The sequence below is a fragment of the Manacus candei genome, unplaced genomic scaffold (assembly GCF_025592945.1).
Source record: "Manacus candei isolate 608988 ecotype Guabito, Panama unplaced genomic scaffold, ASM2559294v1 h1tg000262l, whole genome shotgun sequence".
In the NCBI taxonomy this organism is placed as follows: Eukaryota; Metazoa; Chordata; class Aves; order Passeriformes; family Pipridae; genus Manacus; species Manacus candei.
The window spans coordinates 311,138-335,636 of NW_026138310.1; the positions used below are offsets into that span (position 1 = coordinate 311,138).

A 24,499-nucleotide genomic window follows, 5' to 3' on the forward strand; every position below is an offset into this window, starting at 1 on the left:
TCTCCTTTGAAGTCCAATGTAATTCAGTTTTGCACGAGTCTTGTCTGACTTATGTTTGAATTGCTTTCTATTCTAGGCAGTTCTTTTAAATTAAACTTTTGTGTCTCCCCCCCAGTATCTTGTACAAGACAAAGCTACCTTTCCTCGTGGGAACGGACTGGCCGGGCTTTGGCAATCTGGCCCCTCGAAAGACTAAGTGACCTCTTCCAACAGGGGAAGACTTTCTGGCAAGCGGTGCCAGGAAGAACTGGAGTTTCTGGAGAATAAAAGCTGGAAGCGTGCCCCTGAAAATCCCCAGCCCTGGGTGGTCAGTGGTCTGACTTGCACGGACCGGTGGCCTTGGCCAGGAGCGGTCCTGCGGGAAGCGCCTTTGCCCAGGCTGTAATTTTAATTTCCCTTGGATGCTTGGCAAAGCCCCTCTGGGTGAGCCCCAGTGCCTGGCAGGAGCAGAGCGGGCTTCCAGGGAGGTATTCACCTGGTCAGCGTCAGGAACCATCCTACCTGAGGCCTCGGTGAGTGCTTTTTGGACGACTGGACGGTGAAGCTGTCTGTGGGAATGACCTGGCTATGGCTCAGGGTAGTCCTAATTAAGGTGTCTTTTACTCCGTGTTCCCAGGCTGCCTCTTTCCCTTCGGTCGCCGTGGGTGTGCCGGACGCCTCTGGCAGGACTAACCCTGTGGCTTTTATGTCCAACGTGCTGTGCTGTGTGTGCCTGCAGGTAAGAAAAGCTGGGAGTGCAGTCCCTCTGCTTTGGTTGCTGTGTCTCTTTGGGAGTGATTTTGGAGGGGAATCCCAGAGCGATTTGGTTTGAAGGGGACCTTCAAAGGCCAGCCTGTCTTCCGTGGGCAGGGACACCTTCCGCTGTCCCCGGTTGCTGCGAGTCCCGTCCAGCCTGGCCTGGAACACTTGCAGGGATGGGGCAGGCTCAGCTTCCCTGTGCAGTGTGCTCTGATATCTCTCCACTGGCATCCTGAAAAATTTTGTCAGCACGTTTTGTGTGACAATGGTAAGCGGGACCTGGGTGAAAATTGGGGTTCTCGGAGGTGCAGAGGGAAAGAATTCTCCTTTGAAGTCCAATGTAATTCAGTTTTGCACGAGTCTTGTCTGACTTATGTTTGAATTGCTTTCTATTCTAGGCAGTTCTTTTAAATTAAACTTTTGTGTCTCCCCCCCAGTATCTTGTACAAGACAAAGCTACCTTTCCTCGTGGGAACGGACTGGCCGGGCTTTGGCAATCTGGCCCCTCGAAAGACTAAGTGACCTCTTCCAACAGGGGAAGACTTTCTGGCAAGCGGTGCCAGGAAGAACTGGAGTTTCTGGAGAATAAAAGCTGGAAGCGTGCCCCTGAAAATCCCCAGCCCTGGGTGGTCAGTGGTCTGACTTGCACGGACCGGTGGCCTTGGCCAGGAGCGGTCCTGCGGGAAGCGCCTTTGCCCAGGCTGTAATTTTAATTTCCCTTGGATGCTTGGCAAAGCCCCTCTGGGTGAGCCCCAGTGCCTGGCAGGAGCAGAGCGGGCTTCCAGGGAGGTATTCACCTGGTCAGCGTCAGGAACCATCCTACCTGAGGCCTCGGTGAGTGCTTTTTGGACGACTGGACGGTGAAGCTGTCTGTGGGAATGACCTGGCTATGGCTCAGGGTAGTCCTAATTAAGGTGTCTTTTACTCCGTGTTCCCAGGCTGCCTCTTTCCCTTCGGTCGCCGTGGGTGTGCCGGACGCCTCTGGCAGGACTAACCCTGTGGCTTTTATGTCCAACGTGCTGTGCTGTGTGTGCCTGCAGGTAAGAAAAGCTGGGAGTGCAGTCCCTCTGCTTTGGTTGCTGTGTCTCTTTGGGAGTGATTTTGGAGGGGAATCCCAGAGCGATTTGGTTTGAAGGGGACCTTCAAAGGCCAGCCTGTCTTCCGTGGGCAGGGACACCTTCCACTGTCCCCGGTTGCTGCGAGTCCCGTCCAGCCTGGCCTGGAACACTTGCAGGGATGGGGCAGGCTCAGCTTCCCTGTGCAGTGTGCTCTAATAGCTCTCCACTGGCATCGTGAAAAATGTTGTCAGCGTGTTTTGTTGGACGACGGTAAGCAGGACCTGGGTGAAAAGGACATTCTCTGAGGTGCTGGGAGAAGGAGGACTCGTGCGGGCACCTCCAGAGACAGCGGGAACGGGAGCGTGCTGCGGAGGAGGGAAATTCCAGGGGGTGGGTGCCGAGAAATTTGGCCTTCCCTCGCCCTGTGCTCTGCACTTAGCAGTGGGTCAAGTGCAGAAGTTTCCTGGGGACCCTGGGAAATGATGCCGGGTCTGCCAAGAAAAGTGGGGCCAAAGGAGCAGGACCTGGGTCTGCCAGCGTGGGAGAAACAAGGGACGGGTCATCCTCTGCCTCCAGGAGGGAGGGCAGCAGGAAAGGCCACGGACTAAAGCACTGAAGTGCCGTTCCCCAGGGAGCCCCTGCCCAGACCTGAACTTGCTTCTGCACTTGCTGTCCCTTTCCCAGCGGAGCCGAAGCGTCGGGTGCCGCTGCCGGGGGGATGGAGCTGCCAAGGACAAGCTGGGAGGGTGTTTGCGAGGGAAGGGGGTAGAAGGAGCTCTTGATGTGCTTTTTTTACTTCTTCATCCCACAGAATTGCCACGAGAGGAAATACTTCAGAGGGGCTTCCCTCCAGATAAGGCCTGAAGATGCCAGGAGGTTTCAGCCGGGAGGAAAGGAGCTGTGGAAGAAAAGCAGCCTAAAAACAGCCAGTGGGGATCATCAGGTTTTCCAGCCAAGAAGAACAAGGAGAGAGATGAGGGAATCGGGTTCCAATTCCTAATGCTTTGGTGGGTGCAGGAATGATTTCTGTGTGTTTTCCAGTCCCTTTGGATTCCTGGGATGATTTTAAAATGATGGCTTTAGCAATCAACTAAATCGCAGATGTTGTTTTTGAGAGGAAATGATGCCAAAGAAATGCAGAGTTTTGGGTCAGTTTTGGGGATGATTTGGGTCAGTTTTTGGGGTCAGTTTGGGGTCATTGTTTGGGGTGATTTGGGTCAGCTTTTGGGATGATTGGGGTCAGTTTTGGGTCAGCTTTTGGGATGATTGGGGTCAGGTTTTGGGGTCAGTTTTGGGTCAGCTTTTGGGGTGATTTGGGTCGGTTTTGGGTCAATTTTTGGGGAGCACTGGGTGTTACTGGGGGTTGTTGAGGAGCACTGGGTGTTACTGGGGTGTACTGGGGAGCACTGGGTGTTACTGAGGGTTGTTGGGGAGCACTGGGTGTTACTGGGGAGCACTGGGAGAGAAAATGAAAAATAAAGAGAATAAAAAATAAACGAAGTAAAGAAGGAAATATAAAAAAGAAAATTTAAAAAAAAAGGCAAAAAAACTAAAAAGGAAATAAAATGAAAATGAAATAAGAGAGAAAAAAAAAAAAAAGAAACCCCTTCTTGGGCACCCCGTTTCCTCTCCTCCCCCCCCCCCCCGAACCGTAAATTGCGGGGTCATCACCCCTAAAATGTGAGAAGGGGACCCCGAAATGTGGGTGAGGGAACCCCAGGGAGCCGGAAAAGTGGAGGGGGAGCCGCAGTAAGAAAGCGAAGCCGGGCGGTCGGGCGGCGGGGTGGGGGGGGGGCGCATGCGCAGTCGTTGGCAAGACGCCGGCGATCACGTGGTAAGTAAGGGCAGGCAGGAGAGGGACCGGCGACGCATGCGCAGTGGCTCTCGTGCCGGTGCAGCGCGCCCTGCTCGAGTTAAGGGCCGGTTCCGGCGGCAGGGCGGGACTCGCGGCCTCCCGTCTGTCCCGGGGTGTGCGGGGGGGGAATAACGTGAATTTCTCCTGATTTTAATTCTCTTGGGCTCTTGTCCTCATTTTAATTTTTTTAAGGCTCTTGTCCTGATTTTAATTCTCTTGGTTCAAACCATTTCCTAATAAGTCAGTTTTAATGAAGTGTTTTCCAGTCCCTTTGGATTCCTGAGATGATTTTAAAATGATGGCTTTAGCAATCAACTAAATCGCAGATGTTGTTTTTGAGAGGAAATGATGCCAAAGAAATGCAGAGAGAGAGCATGGAATCATCCTGGGATCCTGGAGTGGTTTGGGTTGGAAAGGATCTCAGGGATCATCTCCTTCCACCCCCTGCCACAGGCAGGGACACCTTCTAATAGACCTCCAGCCTGGCCTTGGCCACTTGCAGGGATGGGGCAGCCACAACTTCTCTGTGCCAGGCCACCTCCCCACCCTCCCAGGGAAGAATGTCTCCCTTCTGTGCAATCTTTCCCTTTCTTCTCTGCAGGAAGTGGGCTGGGACAAGGGAATTGGCTCCCACGAGGCCGAGGATCAGAGCGGGCTGTGCACAGGGGACAACTTCCACTTCCGAACGGGGAAGGGCCCCTTCGTGCCCACCCCTGGCAAACTGGGACAGAGTAACATCTGCCTGCAGCTGGCTGGAGTTCCCGTTGGCTCTGGGCTTTCAGCCCGCCGGGGCTGCGGCGGGAGCCGCGCGGAGGGAACGGGGGCCGGGGCCGCGCCGAGGGCCGGGGCCGGGCTGAGCGGGCGGGGCGGGGCCGCAGGGCCAGGCGGGCTGGGATTGGGCGGAGGCGCTCGAGTGCTGATTGGGCAGCGCTGCCAGCCCGCGGTATAAAGGGCCGGCGGGGCAGGTGGGGGCGGTTGTGTGTGGGGGCTGAGGGTGTGGCCCCGCTGCTGCCCGGGCTGCGGAGGGGAGAGCGCCTTGGCCGCTGGGTTTGTGCACCGGGGCAGCCGGGGGCGTTTAGGGGCGCCTTGTGCTGGGCGGCGGGGCCCGGGTAAGCCCCTTACCTGCCGGGTGCCCCCGGGGAGAGCCGTGGCATGGCTGTGGGTCCTGTGCTCTCTGGGTGTCTGAGGGTTTGCTTTGGGATCCCAAACCCTTTCCCCGTGCAGGGTTATGAGGCAAAGACTGCTTTAACTTGGTTTTTTGGTGCTGCGTTAATGCTTTTTGCTCGTTCTGTGTCCATTTGCAGCCTCGCTCGTGGTTTCCCCTGGTGTGGAGGCGAGTTGTGCTTCCTGCTGGGAGAGAGAACGGCCTTGGGAAGCTGCTCCATGAGCCACAGCTGTGCCGAGCCCGGCAGTCTGTCCAGGTAAGAGCAGGGCTTCTACTGCCCGTGAGGAGCTGGGTTTGCTGTTGGAAGATAGAATGTGCCTATGCCTTTAAATGCAAGGACAGGCAGAAGCCGGGAGGGACCCTGAGCAGGTTTGGTGGCACGACAGCAGTTTGAAAAGACCTTGACTGTGGGAGAAATGTCCAGGAAAACGATTCCTTTTTTGCAGGGAGGCAGTTTGCGAGGACAGGGGGGTTGCTGTGCTCTCTAGCAAAACTACTGCCCTTGGGATGTCCAGGGTGGGGAGATGTTGGCCACGTGTGGGCTGGAGCAAAGGTGTGTGGGTGCCTGTGTGTGACAGCCGTGGGTGTGCAGGAAGGGGGGTTCTGGTGCCATTGGAGCTGCCAGGGAGCCAAAAGGGGCACGGTTGTCTGAAAAAGGCAAAAAGTCTCAGTCTCTGTTGACACGTGTACCAAAGGAGATGCAAATTTTCCCTTTCTCGTTGCAGACTTCGCAAAGCTCCCCAGGAAAGGAAGCTTTATATTCCTCCCCAGCTTTATGCTAAAGGTTTCCTTCCTCCTGTCTCAGCACCCTTTCTGCTGTTGGGAGAGCACGAGGTGGATGGAGAGGATCCCCAGGCATCTGCAGGCACAAGGGACTCATACAACTGCGATTTTCCTCCAGCCCTCGTGAAAGGGACTTCCAGGATACTCTTGGGAATGTACCAGCTCTCCTGCTGGAGCTTTTCTATGGAATATTTGAACACAAAGGGTAAAACTAAAGTCAGGTCTGTTCTGGAGTATGTTACACTTGTGCAAAACTCCGTTCTTCTGTTTATTTTCTGTTCTGGAAAGAACAGTCTGGGGTTCCTGGGCACTTCCTATTGAGTGATTCCATGAAAATAATTTTGTACTGAAAGGGGAAAGGAGCTGTCTGTGGGAGGTCAGGTGTCCATGATAAAAGCTTTATGCTTTTCAGTCAGATAAGCCTTAAAATATCTCACAGTGTATAGGAATGCCTGGCTTCTAAAAGTCACCAGCTGAGTCTTAGAGGCTCCTTTGAAGAGCTGTTTTCAGGCAGGCAAATTGCCCCCCAGGAGGGACTCTGTGCCTGCTCTCCCGTGGCTCCAAGGGATCTCTGGCCCTTCACGCCGGCACCGAGATTTTCTCGGGAAGGGCCTCAGATCCCCGGACCAGTCTGGGACACAGGCAAGATCCCCCTGCATTTTGGGACCAAATTGGCCCCCTGGAGGGACAGTGCTGTTGGTGCCCCCCGGGTTGGGGCACCCCGAGGACTCCAGCGCGCACCGAAAGGATTATTCGGGGAGATCCTCGGGGTGCCCGGCCCTGGGGAGCTCAAAGCAAGGTCCCTGCCATGGATTCAGGCATTGCTGAGAGTATCCCAGGGGTCCCTGTCCCTGCTAGACAGGGAGCTCTCTAATGGGCTGTAATTGGGTTCTAAAAGCGGTGCTCCAAGTGCCAAAGAAGTGTGGGATTGGGATTAAGAAATGAGCAGTGAGGGTGCAGTTGGCTGTTTTCTCTGGAATGTGACTGTGAGAGCTGCAGGAGTGCCAGGTGTGTGTTCCAGTCCCCAGCATTTGGTTTGCACATGTCCTGCTCAGACACAAGTACAATTTCCTCAGTCCTGAACACAGCAGAATGAGAATTATGGACTGGCAGTGTTAAGGTGATTGGTGTGACAGGGGTCAAACTGGGAAAACATTGGGGAATTCCTCAGTTTGTGTTTTTGCCAAACTCACCCAAACCTCTGCTAGGAAGTGATGGGCTGGAAAAGTTGAGGCAGAAATGGAATTGAAAACTGGGGCTCTTGACACTGTAATTGCTGAAACTAAATGTGTCCAAGCAGCAGCTCTTGTTGTGCAGGGAATAACTCCTGTCAGCAGCAAGGCCCTGACTGAAGTGGCAGCTGCAGTTGTTCCTGTGGTGTGGGCCAGTGGAGCTGCAGGAGAGTGGAAGAGGGCAGAACCTGTAGGTATTACCCCTGATGTGGGATCTCTATGGGTAAGGCCAACCCAGTATCCTTTAAAATCAGAATGCCAGACTGGATTGGTTGCAGGAACAGCTAAATTGGCTCCTCCTGGTTTGCTTGTAGGACGTGAATGCAAGAACCTGCCAAGAAAACCAGTGGACAAGATGATTGATTAGTGCAGGACCTGAGAGAAGCACCTTGAATGACAACCTGGAGGAGTTTCCAGTATTGGATTTAAAAGATGGCCTTTGCATCTCCTTGAGCAAGGAAAGCCAAGAAAGCTTTGCTTTTGCAGGAGAAAATGGGGCAAGCAGGCAGGAAGAAGAGAAGCCCCGTGACTCCTCCCTGAGCCCCAGACAGCCCATGAACTGCCTTGCTGGGAATGGTGGGACGGGCTGGACTCTGCATTGCTCCCTCGGGATGTGTGGTAAGACTGTTATGGCGACTTTTTGAATAGATGGTGCAAGGGCAGCCTTTAAGCAGCTGAAGCATTCCCTGAGGAGAGCTCTGGGTCTGCCAGATGTGTCAGAACTGTTGGAAGCATCTTTGGTGGGGAGGGCAAACAAAGGCCAAGGTGTGCAGTGACCCCCCTGAGAAGGGACTTTCAGTTAATGGCATCCCTGATGGTGAACTTTGTGGGCTGTTCCCCCTGTAGGGCAGGTGATAGTCCCAGCTCCAGTTATGGGAAAAATGGTTAAAAGGGAGCCCCAAAAGCTGGAAGTCCTCCTGGAGGCTCCTGGCAAAGAGAGTTTGCTGCGTTCCCCCTGACAGAAGGACAGTGATAGCTTTTGAGTGCTGGTAGATCCTTTTAATAGATAGCCTTGAGTGTGTCCTTGTTGCACCAGTAGGACTTATCAAAGTCCCCATATTCCAGGAGATAGACACATTGAAGTTTAAAATATTCTTCCTAATCCTTTGTTGGCTTGAGGCTCTCCCCTCAGGAACTGCAGGAACTCCTGGTGCCGCCTGGGCCGATGGATTGGACGCCCCAGCCCCTCCGTTCCTGCCCGGCCACTGGGGCCGTGTCCAGTGGTGGCACTGCCAGCCCTGCAGGTGAAGTGGGAAGGGCCTTTGCAGGTCTGGTGGGTCACATTTATAGCAGGTAAAGTTGCAGTAAAAGGACCTGGGGTCTGTTATTCTTGAGTTCAGAAAGCTCCTTTTGATTGGTGAGCAGGACAAAGTGGATCCTTAAGAGTTCCCATCCGTGTTTGTGTCTCAGCCTGTGTTAGGATTCAGGGCTGTAGCTGTTGTTGTCACTGAGGAGTCAAACTGTGCTTTAAATAATGAGACCCTGGCCTGATGGCCCAGTGTCAAGGCAAAAGGTGGAATGCTCTCTGAGTGTTGAGATGTAACAAGGGCTCATCCTTTTTGCAGTGGGATGGAGCCTGGAAAGTGCACAGAGCTGAGCCCAGGGATTGAAAGGGACCAAGCAAGGGAGGTGAAGAAAGAAGGAAGAAGGGAAGTGAGGCAGCAGGCAAGCAGCACCAAGTTGCTGTGTAAGCAGGTGAGTTGTGTTGAGGTTCCTCAGGCAGGCACTGAGGACTTGGAGGGCTCCAGACAGAGCAGACCTGGGAAGGCCCTCGGTGAAGCCCCTCAGAAACCTGAAGCCCCTGGGCCTTTTGGGGAGCCTGAGCTATTGCAGCCCTGGGGATGGCTTTGGTTTCCTTCTCTCCTCAGAGTAAAACTCTGTGGGGGAGTCTGTGATCTCCCTGACTTTTGTGTCATAACTGAAACTTGGAAGGAAGTTGACCTTGTGTAGTTTCCCAACTGACTTGGCCGGGTTCAACCAGCAGTGCCAGATTGTTGTAGTGTGCAGGGTGTTGTTTGTGTCTGAGCAGTTTGGGGTTGATTTGCCAAGGGGAGCCATGGAATGTTATGGTGTTTTTGTCCCAATATTTGGAGGCAGTGCCCTGGATGAGTTGATTTCTGCCTCACTCCCTGATATCTGAGTTAGGAGATGTACCAAGAACTGGTAGTTTTTGCAGTGGGATGTTCCCTAGAAAGTGCATGGAGCTGAGCCAAGGAACTTAAAGGGACTGAGCAAGCAAAGTCAAGAAAGAATGAAGAAGGGAACTGAGGCAGCAGCCAAGCAGCACCAAGCTCCTCTACAACCAGGTGAGTTGTCTTGAAGTTGATAAGGTGGTCACTGAGAACTTTGGGGTCTGCAGGCACAGGTGACCACCAGAGACCCCCAATGGAGCCCCTCAGAGAACTTATAAGGGTTTGTGTAGATGGGAACAGGTGTTGGGAGTGTCCTGAATGTGCAACAGGAATGCAGGGAAGGAAAATGAACCCTCCTGTCATGCTGACCCCTCCCATCAGCTGCAGTGGAGACCCCTCCGTGTGCCCTTTGGGAGCGGATTGCCAGGACCCCCGTGGGGCTGGGATCATGGCAGGGTGTTGTAAGCAAGGAATGCCTGGCTTCTAAAAGTCACCAGCTGAGTCTTAGAGGCTCCTTTGAAGAGCTGAGTTCAGGCAGCAGAATTGCCCCCCAGGAGGGACTCTGTGCCTGCTCTCCCGTGGCTCCAAGGGATCTCTGGCCCTTCACGCCGGCACCGAGATTTTCTCGGGAAGGGCCTCAGATCTCCGGACCAGTCTGGGACACAGGCAAGATCCCCCTGCATTTTGGGACCAAATTGGCCCCTGGAGGGACAGTGCTGTTGGTGCCCCCCGGGTTGGGGCACCCCGAGGACTCCAGCGCGCACCGAAAGGATTATTCGGGGAGATCCTCGGGGTGCCCGGCCCTGGGGAGCTCAAAGCAAGGTCCCTGCCATGGATTCAGGCATTGCTGAGAGTATCCCAGGGGTCCCTGTCCCTGCTAGACAGGGAGCTCTCTAATGGGCTGTAATTGGGTTCTAAAAGCGGTGCTCCAAGTGCCAAACAAGTGTGGGATTGGGATTAAGAAATGAGCAGTGAGGGTGCAATTGGCTGTTTTCTCTGGAATGTGACTGTGAGAGCTGCAGGAGTGCCAGGTGTGTGTTCCAGTCCCCAGCATTTGGTTTGCACATGTCCTGCTCAGACACAAGTACAATTTCCTCAGTCCTGAACACAGCAGAATGAGAATTATGGACTGGCAGTGTTAAGGTGATTGGTGTGACAGGGGTCAAACTGGGAAAACATTGGGGAATTCCTCAGTTTGTGTTTTTGCCAAACTCACCCAAACCTCTGCTAGGAAGTGATGGGCTGGAAAAGTTGAGGCAGAAATGGAATTGAAAACTGGGGCTCTTGACACTGTAATTGCTGAAACTAAATGTGTCCAAGCAGCAGCTCTTGTTGTGCAGGGAATAACTCCTGTCAGCAGCAAGGCCCTGACTGAAGTGGCAGCTGCAGTTGTTCCTGTGGTGTGGGCCAGTGGAGCTGCAGGAGAGTGGAAGAGGGCAGAACCTGTAGGTATTACCCCTGATGTGGGATCTCTATGGGTAAGGCCAACCCAGTATCCTTTAAAATCAGAATGCCAGACTGGATTGGTTGCAGGAACAGCTAAATTGGCTCCTCCTGGTTTGCTTGTAGGACGTGAATGCAAGAACCTGCCAAGAAAACCAGTGGACAAGATGATTGATTAGTGCAGGACCTGAGAGAAGCACCTTGAATGACAACCTGGAGGAGTTTCCAGTATTGGATTTAAAAGATGGCCTTTGCATCTCCTTGAGCAAGGAAAGCCAAGAAAGCTTTGCTTTTGCAGGAGAAAATGGGGCAAGCAGGCAGGAAGAAGAGAAGCCCCGTGACTCCTCCCTGAGCCCCAGACAGCCCATGAACTGCCTTGCTGGGAATGGTGGGACGGGCTGGACTCTGCATTGCTCCCTCGGGATGTGTGGTAAGACTGTTATGGCGACTTTTTGAATAGATGGTGCAAGGGCAGCCTTTAAGCAGCTGAAGCATTCCCTGAGGAGAGCTCTGGGTCTGCCAGATGTGTCAGAACTGTTGGAAGCATCTTTGGTGGGGAGGGCAAACAAAGGCCAAGGTGTGCAGTGACCCCCCTGAGAAGGGACTTTCAGTTAATGGCATCCCTGATGGTGAACTTTGTGGGCTGTTCCCCCTGTAGGGCAGGTGATAGTCCCAGCTCCAGTTATGGGAAAAATGGTTAAAAGGGAGCCCCAAAAGCTGGAAGTCCTCCTGGAGGCTCCTGGCAAAGAGAGTTTGCTGCGTTCCCCCTGACAGAAGGACAGTGATAGCTTTTGAGTGCTGGTAGATCCTTTTAATAGATAGCCTTGAGTGTGTCCTTGTTGCACCAGTAGGACTTATCAAAGTCCCCATATTCCAGGAGATAGACACATTGAAGTTTAAAATATTCTTCCTAATCCTTTGTTGGCTTGAGGCTCTCCCCTCAGGAACTGCAGGAACTCCTGGTGCCGCCTGGGCCGATGGATTGGACGCCCCAGCCCCTCCGTTCCTGCCCGGCCACTGGGGCCGTGTCCAGTGGTGGCACTGCCAGCCCTGCAGGTGAAGTGGGAAGGGCCTTTGCAGGTCTGGTGGGTCACATTTATAGCAGGTAAAGTTGCAGTAAAAGGACCTGGGGTCTGTTATTCTTGAGTTCAGAAAGCTCCTTTTGATTGGTGAGCAGGACAAAGTGGATCCTTAAGAGTTCCCATCCGTGTTTGTGTCTCAGCCTGTGTTAGGATTCAGGGCTGTAGCTGTTGTTGTCACTGAGGAGTCAAACTGTGCTTTAAATAATGAGACCCTGGCCTGATGGCCCAGTGTTAAGAAAAAAGGGGGAATGCTCTCTGAGTGTTGAGATGTAACAAGGGCTAATCCTTTTTGCAGTGGGATGGAGCCTGGAAAGTGCACAGAGCTGAGCCCAGGGATTGAAAGGGACCAAGCAAGGGAGGTGAAGAAAGAAGGAAGAAGGGAAGTGAGGCAGCAGGCAAGCAGCACCAAGTTGCTGTGTAAGCAGGTGAGTTGTGTTGAGGTTCCTCAGGCAGGCACTGAGGACTTGGAGGGCTCCAGACAGAGCAGACCTGGGAAGGCCCTCGGTGAAGCCCCTTGGAAACCTTCTAAGGGTAGTTGTGTATGGTGATAAGTGTTGGGAAATGTCCTGAATGTGGAACAGGAATGCAGGGAAGGAAAATGAGCCCTCCTGTAATGCTGACCCCTCCCATCAGCTGCAGTGGAGACCCCTCCGTGTGCCCTTTGGGAGCGGATTGCCAGGACCCCCGTGGGGCTGGGATCATGGCAGGGTGTTGTAAGCAAGGAATGCCTGGCTTCTAAAAGTCACCAGCTGAGTCTTAGAGGCTCCTTTGAAGAGCTGTTTTCAGGCAGGCAAATTGCCCCCCAGGAGGGACTCTGTGCCTGCTCTCCCGTGGCTCCAAGGGATCTCTGGCCCTTCACGCCGGCACCGAGATTTTCTCGGGAAGGGCCTCAGATCTCCGGACCAGTCTGGGACACAGGCAAGATCCCCCTGCATTTTGGGACCAAATTGGCCCCCTGGAGGGACAGTGCTGTTGGTGCCCCCCGGGTTGGGGCACCCCGAGGACTCCAGCGCGCACCGAAAGGATTATTCGGGGAGATCCTCGGGGTGCCCGGCCCTGGGGAGCTCAAAGCAAGGTCCCTGCCATGGATTCAGGCATTGCTGAGAGTATCCCAGGGGTCCCTGTCCCTGCTAGACAGGGAGCTCTCTAATGGGCTGTAATTGGGTTCTAAAAGCGGTGCTCCAAGTGCCAAACAAGTGTGGGATTGGGATTAAGAAATGAGCAGTGAGGGTGCAATTGGCTGTTTTCTCTGGAATGTGACTGTGAGAGCTGCAGGAGTGCCAGGTGTGTGTTCCAGTCCCCAGCATTTGGTTTGCACATGTCCTGCTCAGACACAGGTCCAACTTGCTCAGTCCTTAACCCAAGAGAGGGAGAATTATGGACTGGCAGTGTTAAGGTGATTGGTGTGACAGGGGTCAAACTGGGAAAACATTGGGGAATTCCTCAGTTGGTCTGTTTGCCAAACTAACCCAAACCTGTGCTAGGAAGAGATGGACTGGGGTCTCTGATCTCCTGGGCAGTTGTTTTGCATGACCCTGGGAGCCTCTGGGATTAGACTGGCCTGGGCAGACAGGGAGCAGTTTGTCCTGTGGAGCTGGGCTGGGTTTGTTGAGGATGCCTTGGGAGGCAGGGCTGGAGAGGCTCCTCTGTTGGCTGTAGTGGTGGAAGGTTGTAGCAGCAGGGCTGGAGCCTTCGCCCTCCTGCTCCCCCCGTGAGCCCCGACGGGCCCGTGCCCTTGGCAATGGAGGGCCCCCCATTGCTGAGTCAGCGGTTCCGGGGGCCAGGAGGGATGGGATCAGGATGCCGAGCTCCGCCCAGGGCCAGGGCTGCCAGTGTTCAACCATGGAGGGAACTGAAAGCACAGTGAGATGGAGGCCAAGCTGCAGCACAGGGATGGGTGAGAAAAGACCCTAGTCCTCAGGTGGAGCTTTGAATTCCCTGGAAAAATGGATCCTGTCAGATGGATCAGGCCCTTGTGGGTGCTGGAGCAGAGGCCTCTCTCATTTTTGGTCACCCTGAAAGGTTGCAAGGACAGCAAGTTCTGACTGCAGGATGAGGTGGCAAACAAAGTGAAGTGGTCCAGAGAAAAGCTGAGGCTAAAATTGGCCCTGTGCCAGAGCAGCCTCGTGCAGTGCTTGTTGCTGTCCCTGAGTGTCCCATTGCAGTGGACATTTCCAAGGGTGCCTTGTGCTGGGGAGCACTGGGGCAGTTCCCTTTCCCTGGGCAGGGCAGGCAGGGCACGTTTCCCCCCTCGAGGGTGGCTCCACAGTCCCCCCCTGTGCCCTGGGAGCGTGGCAGAACACCTGGACCCACTGTCCTTGTCAGAGAGGGCACAAGGGATGGTTGGATGGGGGAGGGAATGGCTCAGGGAGTACAAGCACCATTACAATGAGTAGGGCAGCACCTGGAAAGGAAGAAGGGGAGTTAATCCAGACAAAATCCAAGCACCTGCCCAACCTGTGATATTTTTAGGAACTCAGTGGTGCTGTGGTCCCCAGGAAGTATTGCCCAGGACTAGGCAGGAGACTTCAGGCTCTGTCACCCCCAGAGCAAGTGTCCAGGGGCAGGCAGTGGGGAGGCAGCTCTGTTGTTGAGGATGGGGTTATTTTCTCTGCTTTATTTTGTCTCCAGAGATGTTCTTCCCATTAATCCAAACTGACTCCATCTCCTAACTCTCTGAAGAGGTTTTCTGCTTTTTGTGGGAGGGTAAGGTTTGGGTTCTAACTATAGAAGAGCCAACAAAATAAAGGCTTTGTGGCAAACAAATGGTGTCTCCCAAACTCTTTGTACTTCAAATAGATGCCTTTATTCTTAGTTTTTTCTTATTGGTATTCTCAAGGTACTTGATACCCTGTCTACAGTTATTTATTTTGGCTTCTCTTTTTTATTTGTTACAGAGTTGATGTGACTGACTTCTTTTTGAAATGCAGCAGTGCTCTCAAGGATATTTCCCCCCCACTCCTGGGCTTGTGCAGGGCTGTTGAGTCCGTGTGTGCCACTGTTCTTGTCCCAGGGGGACCGAGTGACATTTGGAACCAAACCTGGGGACTTGAACTCTAGGAATGTTTCTGTGTCTTTGAATTTTAAATTGCACATGAAGCAGAAATATGTTTGTGTTTTCCAGGTTATATTGTCATGAAAATAGAAATGCATCATTGGATCTTACTCCTCTGAGGGCAAACCACCAGACTGATCATTTCTTAGTCCATCAGACCCAGTGCCAGGAACTCAGAGGGCTGTTTGTGTGCAAATGTGCTGAGTGGTGGTGGCCCCCGTGAGACTGTGACCAGCTGGAAATGTGTGTGTGTGTGTGTGCAGAGCTGGGCTGGATCCCTTGGGATTTGGCTCCCAGATCCCCCCCAGCCTTCAGGAAAACCAGAGGCCACCGAACCCTGAGGGAAGGGAGTCCCATTTGCAGAAGGGTTTGTAGATTGGGGAAAAGCTCTCCAGAACAAAGCCTGTGTTCCAAACCCCTTCAGGCCAAAGTCAAGGAGCACAAACCCTGGAGTCATCAAGTTATGAAGTTTGGTTCAAACCATTTCCTAATAAGTCAGTTTTAATGAAGTGTTAAAAGGAGAACTTAAATAAGGGTAATTTCTGATGGAGAATAATGGGAAGAAGTGGTTTAAGTTCCCTAAACATGTTTTATATCAGTCCATGGTTATTTAATTGAGCATTGTTTGGAATTTTTCTTTTTGCATTCGTTCCTGGTGTGCTTTTCTCTATCTAAGGGATGTTTGGAGGTCTTTTTGATTGCTTGAAGGTTTTTAATGTCAGTGCTGGATTGGGGTGGACAGTCATTGTAACATGATTTAGAGTTGGATGCATTTTATCCTGTGTGCCCTCTTTGATGTCTCGTGTTCAGCGAGTGACTGGTCAGAGTTTGGCCCAAGCCTTTGTTTTTCAGGTGAAAAACCCGAAGGGGGAATTGTAGTTGCAGCTTTGCCCTTGAGCTGCAGCTGGAGCCTGGCCAAAGAACAAGGCAAAGCTCCCTGGGGAAGGAAGGGGGAGCCAGAGAAGAAAAGCAGCTGCAGCCAGAAAGGTGGGTTTGGGCGGGAGAAGAGGGGCTGTGACCCAGCAAGGGGCTCTGGAGGGCTCTGGGGTCCCTGTAATGGCTCTGGGGTCTCTATAGGGGCTCTGGGGTCTCTATAGGGGCTCTGGAGGGCTCTGGGGTCCCTATAATGGCTCTGGGGTCTCTGTAGGGACTCTGGGGTTTCTATCGTGGCTCTGGGGTCCCTATAATGGCTCTGGGGTCTCTGTAGGGACTCTGGGGTTTCTATCGTGGCTCTGGGGTCCCTATAATGGCTCTGGGGTCTCTGTAGGGGCTCTGGGGTCCCTCTCCTGGCTCGGGGTCCCTCTCGTGGCTCGGGGTCCCTCTCCTGGCTCGGGGTCCCTCTCGTGGCTCGGGGTCCCTCTCGTGGCTCGGGGTCCCTCTCGTGGCTCGGGGTCCCTCTCCTGGCTCGGGGTCCCTCTCCCTGCCGGCACAGGAGCTGCTGCCGCCCCAGCAAGAGGCAGAGGAGTCGCTGCCCAGAAGCAAGAACTCACTGAGAGCTGAACTGGGGCCGTGTGGGCAGGGCCAGAGGGGAGCAAAGGAAGGGATTTGTTGCTAAGAAAAGAAATAAAGTTTGGGTCATTTGTTGGGGAGATTTGTGTCAGTTTCTGATCATTTTTGGGGGTTATTTTTAGTGAGTTTCTGGTCATTTTTGGGGGAGATTTGGGTCAGTTTCTGGTCATTTTTCGGGATGATTTGGGTGAGTTTTGGGTTTATTTTTGTGGTAATTTTGGGTCAGTTTCTGGTCATTTTTTGGGGTGATTGGGCTGACTTTTGGGTCATTTTTTTGGGGAGATTTGGGTGAGTCTTGGTGTCAGTGTTTTGGGGTTTTGGGGTCAGTTTCTGGTCATATCTGGGGCTGATTTTGTATCATTTTGGGTCAGTTTTGGGGGGGGTTTTTTGCATTTTTAGGTCAGGTTTTGGGCCAATTTGGAGTTAGTTTTTGAGGTGATTTGGGCCAGTTTTGGGTCAGTTCTGGATCAATTTTTGGAGTGAATTGGATCAGTTTTTGTGTCACTTTTTGGGGAGATTTGGGTGAGTTCTGGGTCATTTTTGGGGAGATTTGAATCAGTTTCTGGTAGTTTTTTGGGGAGACTTGGGTGAGTTCTGGGTCTCTCCTGATTGTAATTCCTTCAGGCTCCTCTCCTGATTTTAATTTTTTTAGGCTCTTCTCCTCATTTTAATTTTTTAGGCTCCTCTCCTGATTTTAATTTTTTTAGTCCCCTCTCCTGATTTTAATTTTTTTAGTCCCCTCTCCTGATTTTAATTTTTTTAGTCCCCTCTCCTGATTTTAATTTTTTCAGGCTCCTCTCCTGATTTTAATTTTTTTAGGCTCCTCTCCTGATTTTAATTTTTTTAGGCTCCTCTCCTGATTTTTATTGTATTAGTCCCGTGTCCTGATTTTAATTTTTTCAGGCTCCTCTCCTGTTTTTAATTTTTTTAGGCTCTTCTCCTGATTGTAATTTTTTTAGGCTCTTCTCTTGATTTTAATTCTCTTAGGTTCTTCTCCTGATTTTAATTCTCTTGGGCTCTCCTCCTGATTTTTATATTTTTAGACTCTTCTCCTGATTTTCATTTTTTTTAGGCTCTTCCCCTGATTTTCATTTTTTTTTTAGGCTCTTCTCCTGATTTTAATTCTCTTAGGAGAAGAGCCTAGAGAATTAAAACCAGGAGAAGAGCCTAATTACACAAGTAAATTTTCAAACCACCAGCAATCACAAGCCAATTATCCGATTTCCCAAAAGAACTACACGAACAAATACGGTTATAAAACAAAAAAAAAATGCCATAAGTAAAAAATCGCATAGCAACAGTGCCCCCTGGTGACAGAGAAAAAGAATTGCACATATATTTGAGATGAAATACTGCCACCTGCTGACGGAAAACAGGAACTGCATTGAAAAAATTTTGAACAGCGCATGCGCAGTCGTTGGCAAAACGCCGGCGATCACGTGGTAAGTAAGGGCAGGCAGGAGAGGGACCGGCGACGCATGCGCAGTGGCTCTCGTGCCGGTGCAGCGCTCCCTGCTCGAGTTAAGGGCCGGTTCCGGCGGCAGGGCGGGACTCGCGGCCTCCCGTCTGTCCCGGGGTGTGCGGGGGGGGGAATAACGTGAAGATTTCTTGGGGTGAAAGCGCAGAAATTAGCGAGGAGGGACGCTAATTTGGGTTAGGGTTAGGAGTTTCGGTCACCGGAAGTAGTGAGCGACCGGAAGTCCTCCAAGGCCCCGGCCCGGAAGTCCGCCAAGCCCATAGCAAAGATGGCGCCACCAGGACCGGAACGACCACACTAAAGATGGCGGCCCCGGCCCGGAAGTTCGCCAAGCCCACAGTAAAGATGGCGCCGCCAGGACCGGAACGACCACACTAAAGATGGCGGCCCCGGCCCGGAAGTTCGCCAAGCCCACAGTAAAGATGGCGCCGCCAGGACCGGAACGACCACACTAAAGATGGCGGCGAGAGGCTTCCGCCGCGACCCGGACCCCCACCCCGCGCCCGCAGCGCCGTCTCGCCGCGCTGCTTCCCGCTGCGGGGACAGGGCGGGGCGCTCGGCGGCGCCGGGCGCGGGCGGCAGGTTCGTGGGCGGCGGCAGGCACCGGCGCCGGCAGCCCCCGTCTCGGGGCCGCGGCGCGCGAGGACCGCATGGCGCGCACGTCGCGCCGCCCTCTCGCCCCGCTCCGCTCCCGCTCCCGCCCCTGCCCCCGCTTCTGCCCCGCTCGCTCCCGCCGTGCCCTGGAGATGCTATCGGGGCTGCGCCGCCGCCTTCCCCCCCCGGAAGCGACCCACGGCGGCAGATTCGACGGAGATCGACCCCGGGGTAAGCTGGGCGCGTCCAAAGGCGCCGCGGGTCTCGCCAAGGAGGGGAGGGGGGGGGGGGAGGCGCGCGGCTGCAGTACCGCTCCCGGCCGTGTCCGCCAGGCGGCGACTGTGAGGCAGGGCCCGGCGCTCGGCGGCGCTCTTGCAAGCGACGCCCCTGGCAAAGCGGCGCTGCTTGGGCACTGCCGGCCTTCCCCCGGAGTGCCCGGGCTGGCCCAGCACCTGGCCGAACCTCTTAGGGAAGAGGCAAGGAACAACTGCGCTTCTTCTGCCCTTTCTTTAGCCCGGGACTGGAACACAGACAAAATCAAGGGGCTCTTGGACCTGGGCAGGCTCCGAGCAGTTTTCAGCCTTCCTTAGCAGGGCATTCTCACCCTCCGAAAAGCTGAAAGGCTTTAACAGCTGGACACGCGCCTGCAGCTGTGCAGATTAATGTAGTTTCTTTTAGGAAATGAAGGGGAAGTTTTCCTGTTGGGAGCCTAAATACCGAGTCTACTCTGCTTTTTCAATCAGGTGACGAAGCTTAGGGAAGAAAAGACCAAAGGCCTCGAGGTGAGTACATTCTACCGAGTTCTGCTTTTCTGGCATCGGTTTGGGAAAATCACGTGAAATTCTAAAAAGCTTCTCTCCGTGTTTTCTAGTTGTTTTTTCAGCCTTGCTCTAAGTTTCATGTAGAAAAGGGCATAGAATTATTAGAACAGACAAACTAGACTTCCTCGGGAGAGATGGAAGAAAAGTCTGCTGATTCCAGTTCTGCTTTTCTTGTCTTCCCTTCGACTGTCGTTTTCTCTCCCCTGCTGTTCAAATAGGCTGCAGTTAATTGCTCTGCTGAAGAGTTTGCTGTCCTAAGTGTCTGTCAAATTGATGCCTTCAACTCAAGACAGCACCTGCTCCTTAGTTACAAAAAGTTCCTCACAGGAAATGTTCAGGCGTGCCCATAAATCTCCTCGCTGTTTGTTTGGGAGAACAGGCTTTTCTCGTCTGTAACAGAACAGTCGTGTCATCTGCTCTGGAATGCTGGTGGCAATCTAGTCAGAAGAGGACCCCGTGCTTCACTAATTTTCCCTTTTTGTTGTTGGGGGTGACTTCTTCCCAGGCATGTTATTCTTGACCCCCCGGGGCAAACGGAGGTGTCAGCGTCAGGAGCCATCCTAACTGAGGCCCTGGGAGGTCAGTGCTTTTTGTGGGACTGGACGGTGAAGCTGTCTGTGGGAATGACCTGGCTATGGCTCAGGGTAGTCCTAATTAAGGTGTCTTTTACTCCGTGTTCCCAGGCTGCCTCTTTCCCTTCGGTCGCCGTGGGACGCCTCTGGCAGGACTAACCCTGTGGCTTTTATGTCCAACGTGCTGTGCTGTGTGTGCCTGCAGGTAAGAAAAGCTGGGAGTGCAGTCCCTCTGCTTTGGTTGCTGTGTCTCTTTGGGAGTGATTTTGGAGGGGAATCCCAGAGCGATTTGGTTTGAAGGGGACCTTCAAAGGCCAGCCTGTCTTCCGTGGGCAGGGACACCTTCCGCTGTCCCCGGTTGCTGCGAGTCCCGTCCAGCCTGGCCTGGAACACTTGCAGGGATGGGGCAGGCTCAGCTTCCCTGTGCAGTGTGCTCTGATATCTCTCCACTGGCATCCTGAAAAATTTTGTCAGCACGTTTTGTGTGACAATGGTAAGCGGGACCTGGGTGAAAATTGGGGTTCTCTGAGGTGCAGAGGGAAAGAATTCTCCTTTGAAGTCCAATGTAATTCAGTTTTGCACGAGTCTTGTCTGACTTATGTTTGAATTGCTTTCTATTCTAGGCAGTTCTTTTAAATTAAACTTTTGTGTCTCCCCCCCAGTATCTTGTACAAGACAAAGCTACCTTTCCTCGTGGGAACGGACTGGCCGGGCTTTGGCAATCTGGCCCCTCGAAAGACTAAGTGACCTCTTCCAACAGGGGAAGACTTTCTGGCAAGCGGTGCCAGGAAGAACTGGAGTTTCTGGAGAATAAAAGCTGGAAGCGTGCCCCTGAAAATCCCCAGCCCTGGGTGGTCAGTGGTCTGACTTGCACGGACCGGTGGCCTTGGCCAGGAGCGGTCCTGCGGGAAGCGCCTTTGCCCAGGCTGTAATTTTAATTTCCCTTGGATGCTTGGCAAAGCCCCTCTGGGTGAGCCCCAGTGCCTGGCAGGAGCAGAGCGGGCTTCCAGGGAGGTATTCACCTGGTCAGCGTCAGGAACCATCCTACCTGAGGCCTCGGTGAGTGCTTTTTGGACGACTGGACGGTGAAGCTGTCTGTGGGAATGACCTGGCTATGGCTCAGGGTAGTCCTAATTAAGGTGTCTTTTACTCCGTGTTCCCAGGCTGCCTCTTTCCCTTCGGTCGCCGTGGGTGTGCCGGACGCCTCTGGCAGGACTAACCCTGTGGCTTTTATGTCCAACGTGCTGTGCTGTGTGTGCCTGCAGGTAAGAAAAGCTGGGAGTGCAGTCCCTCTGCTTTGGTTGCTGTGTCTCTTTGGGAGTGATTTTGGAGGGGAATCCCAGAGCGATTTGGTTTGAAGGGGACCTTCAAAGGCCAGCCTGTCTTCCGTGGGCAGGGACACCTTCCGCTGTCCCCGGTTGCTGCGAGTCCCGTCCAGCCTGGCCTGGAACACTTGCAGGGATGGGGCAGGCTCAGCTTCCCTGTGCAGTGTGCTCTGATATCTCTCCACTGGCATCCTGAAAAATTTTGTCAGCACGTTTTGTGTGACAATGGTAAGCGGGACCTGGGTGAAAATTGGGGTTCTCGGAGGTGCAGAGGGAAAGAATTCTCCTTTGAAGTCCAATGTAATTCAGTTTTGCACGAGTCTTGTCTGACTTATGTTTGAATTGCTTTCTATTCTAGGCAGTTCTTTTAAATTAAACTTTTGTGTCTCCCCCCCAGTATCTTGTACAAGACAAAGCTACCTTTCCTCGTGGGAACGGACTGGCCGGGCTTTGGCAATCTGGCCCCTCGAAAGACTAAGTGACCTCTTCCAACAGGGGAAGACTTTCTGGCAAGCGGTGCCAGGAAGAACTGGAGTTTCTGGAGAATAAAAGCTGGAAGCGTGCCCCTGAAAATCCCCAGCCCTGGGTGGTCAGTGGTCTGACTTGCACGGACCGGTGGCCTTGGCCAGGAGCGGTCCTGCGGGAAGCGCCTTTGCCCAGGCTGTAATTTTAATTTCCCTTGGATGCTTGGCAAAGCCCCTCTGGGTGAGCCCCAGTGCCTGGCAGGAGCAGAGCGGGCTTCCAGGGAGGTATTCACCTGGTCAGCGTCAGGAACCATCCTACCTGAGGCCTCGGTGAGTGCTTTTTGGACGACTGGACGGTGAAGCTGTCTGTGGGAATGACCTGGCTATGGCTCAGGGTAGTCCTAATTAAGGTGTCTTTTACTCCGTGTTCCCAGGCTGCCTCTTTCCCTTCGGTCGCCGTGGGTGTGCCGGACGCCTCTGGCAGGACTAACCCTGTGGCTTTTATGTCCAACGTGCTGTGCTGTGTGTGCCTGCAGGTAAGAAAAGCTGGGAGTGCAGTCCCTCTGCTTTGGTTGCTGTGTCTCTTTGGGAGTGATTTTGGAGGGGAATCCCAGAGCGATTTGGTTTGAAGGGGACCTTCAAAGGCCAGCCTGTCTTCCGTGGGCAGGGACACCTTCCACTGTCCCCGGTTGCTGCGAGTCCCGTCCAGCCTGGCCTGGAACACTTGCAGGGATGGGGCAGGCTCAGCTTCCCTGTGCAGTGTGCTCTGATATCTCTCCACTGGCATCCTGAAAAATTTTGTCAGCACGTTTTGTGTGACAATGGTAAGCGGGACCTGGGTGAAAATTGGGGTTCTCTGAGGTGCAGAGGGAAAGAATTCTCCTTTGAAGTCCAATGTAATTCAGTTTTGCACGAGTCTTGTCTGACTTATGTTTGAATTGCTTTCTATTCTAGGCAGTTCTTTTAAATTAAACTTTTGTGTCTCCCCCCCAGTATCTTGTACAAGACAAAGCTACCTTTCCTCGTGGGAACGGACTGGCCGGGCTTTGGCAATCTGGCCCCTCGAAAGACTAAGTGACCTCTTCCAACAGGGGAAGACTTTCTGGCAAGCGGTGCCAGGAAGAACTGGAGTTTCTGGAGAATAAAAGCTGGAAGCGAGCCCCTGAAAATCCCCAGCCCTGGGTGGTCAGTGGTCTGACTTGCACGGACCGGTGGCCTTGGCCAGGAGCGGTCCTGCGGGAAGCGCCTTTGCCCAGGCTGTAATTTTAATTTCCCTTGGATGCTTGGCAAAGCCCCTCTGGGTGAGCCCCAGTGCCTGGCAGGAGCAGAGCGGGCTTCCAGGGAGGTATTCACCTGGTCAGCGTCAGGAACCATCCTACCTGAGGCCTCGGTGAGTGCTTTTTGGACGACTGGACGGTGAAGCTGTCTGTGGGAATGACCTGGCTATGGCTCAGGGTAGTCCTAATTAAGGTGTCTTTTACTCCGTGTTCCCAGGCTCCCTCTTTCCCTTCGGTCGCCGTGGGTGTGCCGGACGCCTCTGGCAGGACTAACCCTGTGGCTTTTATGTCCAACGTGCTGTGCTGTGTGTGCCTGCAGGTAAGAAAAGCTGGGAGTGCAGTCCCTCTGCTTTGGTTGCTGTGTCTCTTTGGGAGTGATTTTGGAGGGGAATCCCAGAGCGATTTGGTTTGAAGGGGACCTTCAAAGGCCAGCCTGTCTTCCGTGGGCAGGGACACCTTCCGCTGTCCCCGGTTGCTGCGAGTCCCGTCCAGCCTGGCCTGGAACACTTGCAGGGATGGGGCAGGCTCAGCTTCCCTGTGCAGTGTGCTCTAATAGCTCTCCACTGGCATCGTGAAAAATGTTGTCAGCGTGTTTTGTTGGACGACGGTAAGCAGGACCTGGGTGAAAAGGACATTCTCTGAGGTGCTGGGAGAAGGAGGACTCGTGCGGGCACCTCCAGAGACAGCGGGAACGGGAGCGTGCTGCGGAGGAGGGAAATTCCAGGGGGTGGGTGCCGAGAAATTTGGCCTTCCCTCGCCCTGTGCTCTGCACTTAGCAGTGGGTCAAGTGCAGAAGTTTCCTGGGGACCCTGGGAAATGATGCCGGGTCTGCCAAGAAAAGTGGGGCCAAAGGAGCAGGACCTGGGTCTGCCAGCGTGGGAGAAACAAGGGACGGGTCATCCTCTGCCTCCAGGAGGGAGGGCAGCAGGAAAGGCCACGGACTAAAGCACTGAAGTGCCGTTCCCCAGGGAGCCCCTGCCCAGACCTGAACTTGCTTCTGCACTTGCTGTCCCTTTCCCAGCGGAGCCGAAGCGTCGGGTGCCGCTGCCGGGGGGATGGAGCTGCCAAGGACAAGCTGGGAGGGTGTTTGCGAGGGAAGGGGGTAGAAGGAGCTCTTGATGTGCTTTTTTTACTTCTTCATCCCACAGAATTGCCACGAGAGGAAATACTTCAGAGGGGCTTCCCTCCAGATAAGGCCTGAAGATGCCAGGAGGTTTCAGCCGGGAGGAAAGGAGCTGTGGAAGAAAAGCAGCCTAAAAACAGCCAGTGGGGATCATCAGGTTTTCCAGCCAAGAAGAACAAGGAGAGAGATGAGGGAATCGGGTTCCAATTCCTAATGCTTTGGTGGGTGCAGGAATGATTTCTGTGTGTTTTCCAGTCCCTTTGGATTCCTGGGATGATTTTAAAATGATGGCTTTAGCAATCAACTAAATCGCAGATGTTGTTTTTGAGAGGAAATGATGCCAAAGAAATGCAGAGTTTTGGGTCAGTTTTGGGGATGATTTGGGTCAGTTTTTGGGGTCAGTTTGGGGTCATTGTTTGGGGTGATTTGGGTCAGCTTTTGGGATGATTGGGGTCAGTTTTGGGTCAGCTTTTGGGATGATTGGGGTCAGGTTTTGGGGTCAGTTTTGGGTCAGCTTTTGGGGTGATTTGGGTCGGTTTTGGGTCAATTTTTGGGGAGCACTGGGTGTTACTGGGGGTTGTTGAGGAGCACTGGGTGTTACTGGGGTGTACTGGGGAGCACTGGGTGTTACTGAGGGTTGTTGGGGAGCACTGGGTGTTACTGGGGAGCACTGGGAGAGAAAATGAAAAATAAAGAGAATAAAAAATAAACGAAGTAAAGAAGGAAATATAAAAAAGAAAATTTAAAAAAAAAGGCAAAAAAACTAAAAAGGAAATAAAATGAAAATGAAATAA

At 53.3% G+C, this 24,499-nt stretch overlaps 1 protein-coding gene and 2 long non-coding RNA genes across 3 annotated transcripts; all 3 read left to right on the forward strand.

Annotated features, from left to right (window-relative positions):
- Nucleotides 1–1,787: 1,787 nt before the first annotated feature.
- LOC127464727 (uncharacterized) lies at nucleotides 1,788–2,931 on the forward strand. The gene is made up of 2 exons (XR_007901551.1): nucleotides 1,788–2,066; nucleotides 2,608–2,931. It is a non-coding gene; the product is annotated as an uncharacterized LOC127464727 (long non-coding RNA).
- A 1,464-nt stretch (nucleotides 2,932–4,395) lies between these two features.
- LOC127464717 (uncharacterized) lies at nucleotides 4,396–8,386 on the forward strand. Its single transcript, XM_051775191.1, has 5 exons — nucleotides 4,396–4,616; nucleotides 4,956–5,072; nucleotides 5,542–5,804; nucleotides 7,318–7,449; nucleotides 7,951–8,386. Exons 2-5 carry the CDS (start codon nucleotides 5,035–5,037, stop codon nucleotides 8,163–8,165), a joined length of 648 nt encoding a protein of 215 aa, XP_051631151.1. The 5' UTR covers nucleotides 4,396–4,616; nucleotides 4,956–5,034; the 3' UTR covers nucleotides 8,166–8,386.
- A 10,011-nt stretch (nucleotides 8,387–18,397) lies between these two features.
- Nucleotides 18,398–23,724, forward strand: LOC127464720 (uncharacterized). The gene is made up of 10 exons (XR_007901543.1): nucleotides 18,398–18,905; nucleotides 19,450–19,523; nucleotides 19,628–19,721; nucleotides 20,179–20,575; nucleotides 20,680–20,781; nucleotides 21,239–21,635; nucleotides 21,740–21,841; nucleotides 22,397–22,695; nucleotides 22,800–22,901; nucleotides 23,033–23,724. It is a non-coding gene; the product is annotated as an uncharacterized LOC127464720 (long non-coding RNA).
- Nucleotides 23,725–24,499: the final 775 nt, after the last annotated feature.

Excerpts from the sequence above, each read along its gene's own strand:
- LOC127464717 (XM_051775191.1), top strand. The coding sequence starts at position 5,035 with ATGAGCCACAGCTGTGCCGAGCCCGGCAGTCTGTCCAG. Across the intron at positions 5,805-7,317 it reads GGAATATTTGAACACAAAGG|GAGAAAATGGGGCAAGCAGG; the intron begins GTAAAACTAAAG and ends TTGCTTTTGCAG. Across the intron at positions 7,450-7,950 it reads TTGCTCCCTCGGGATGTGTG|GCTCTCCCCTCAGGAACTGC; the intron begins GTAAGACTGTTA and ends TGTTGGCTTGAG.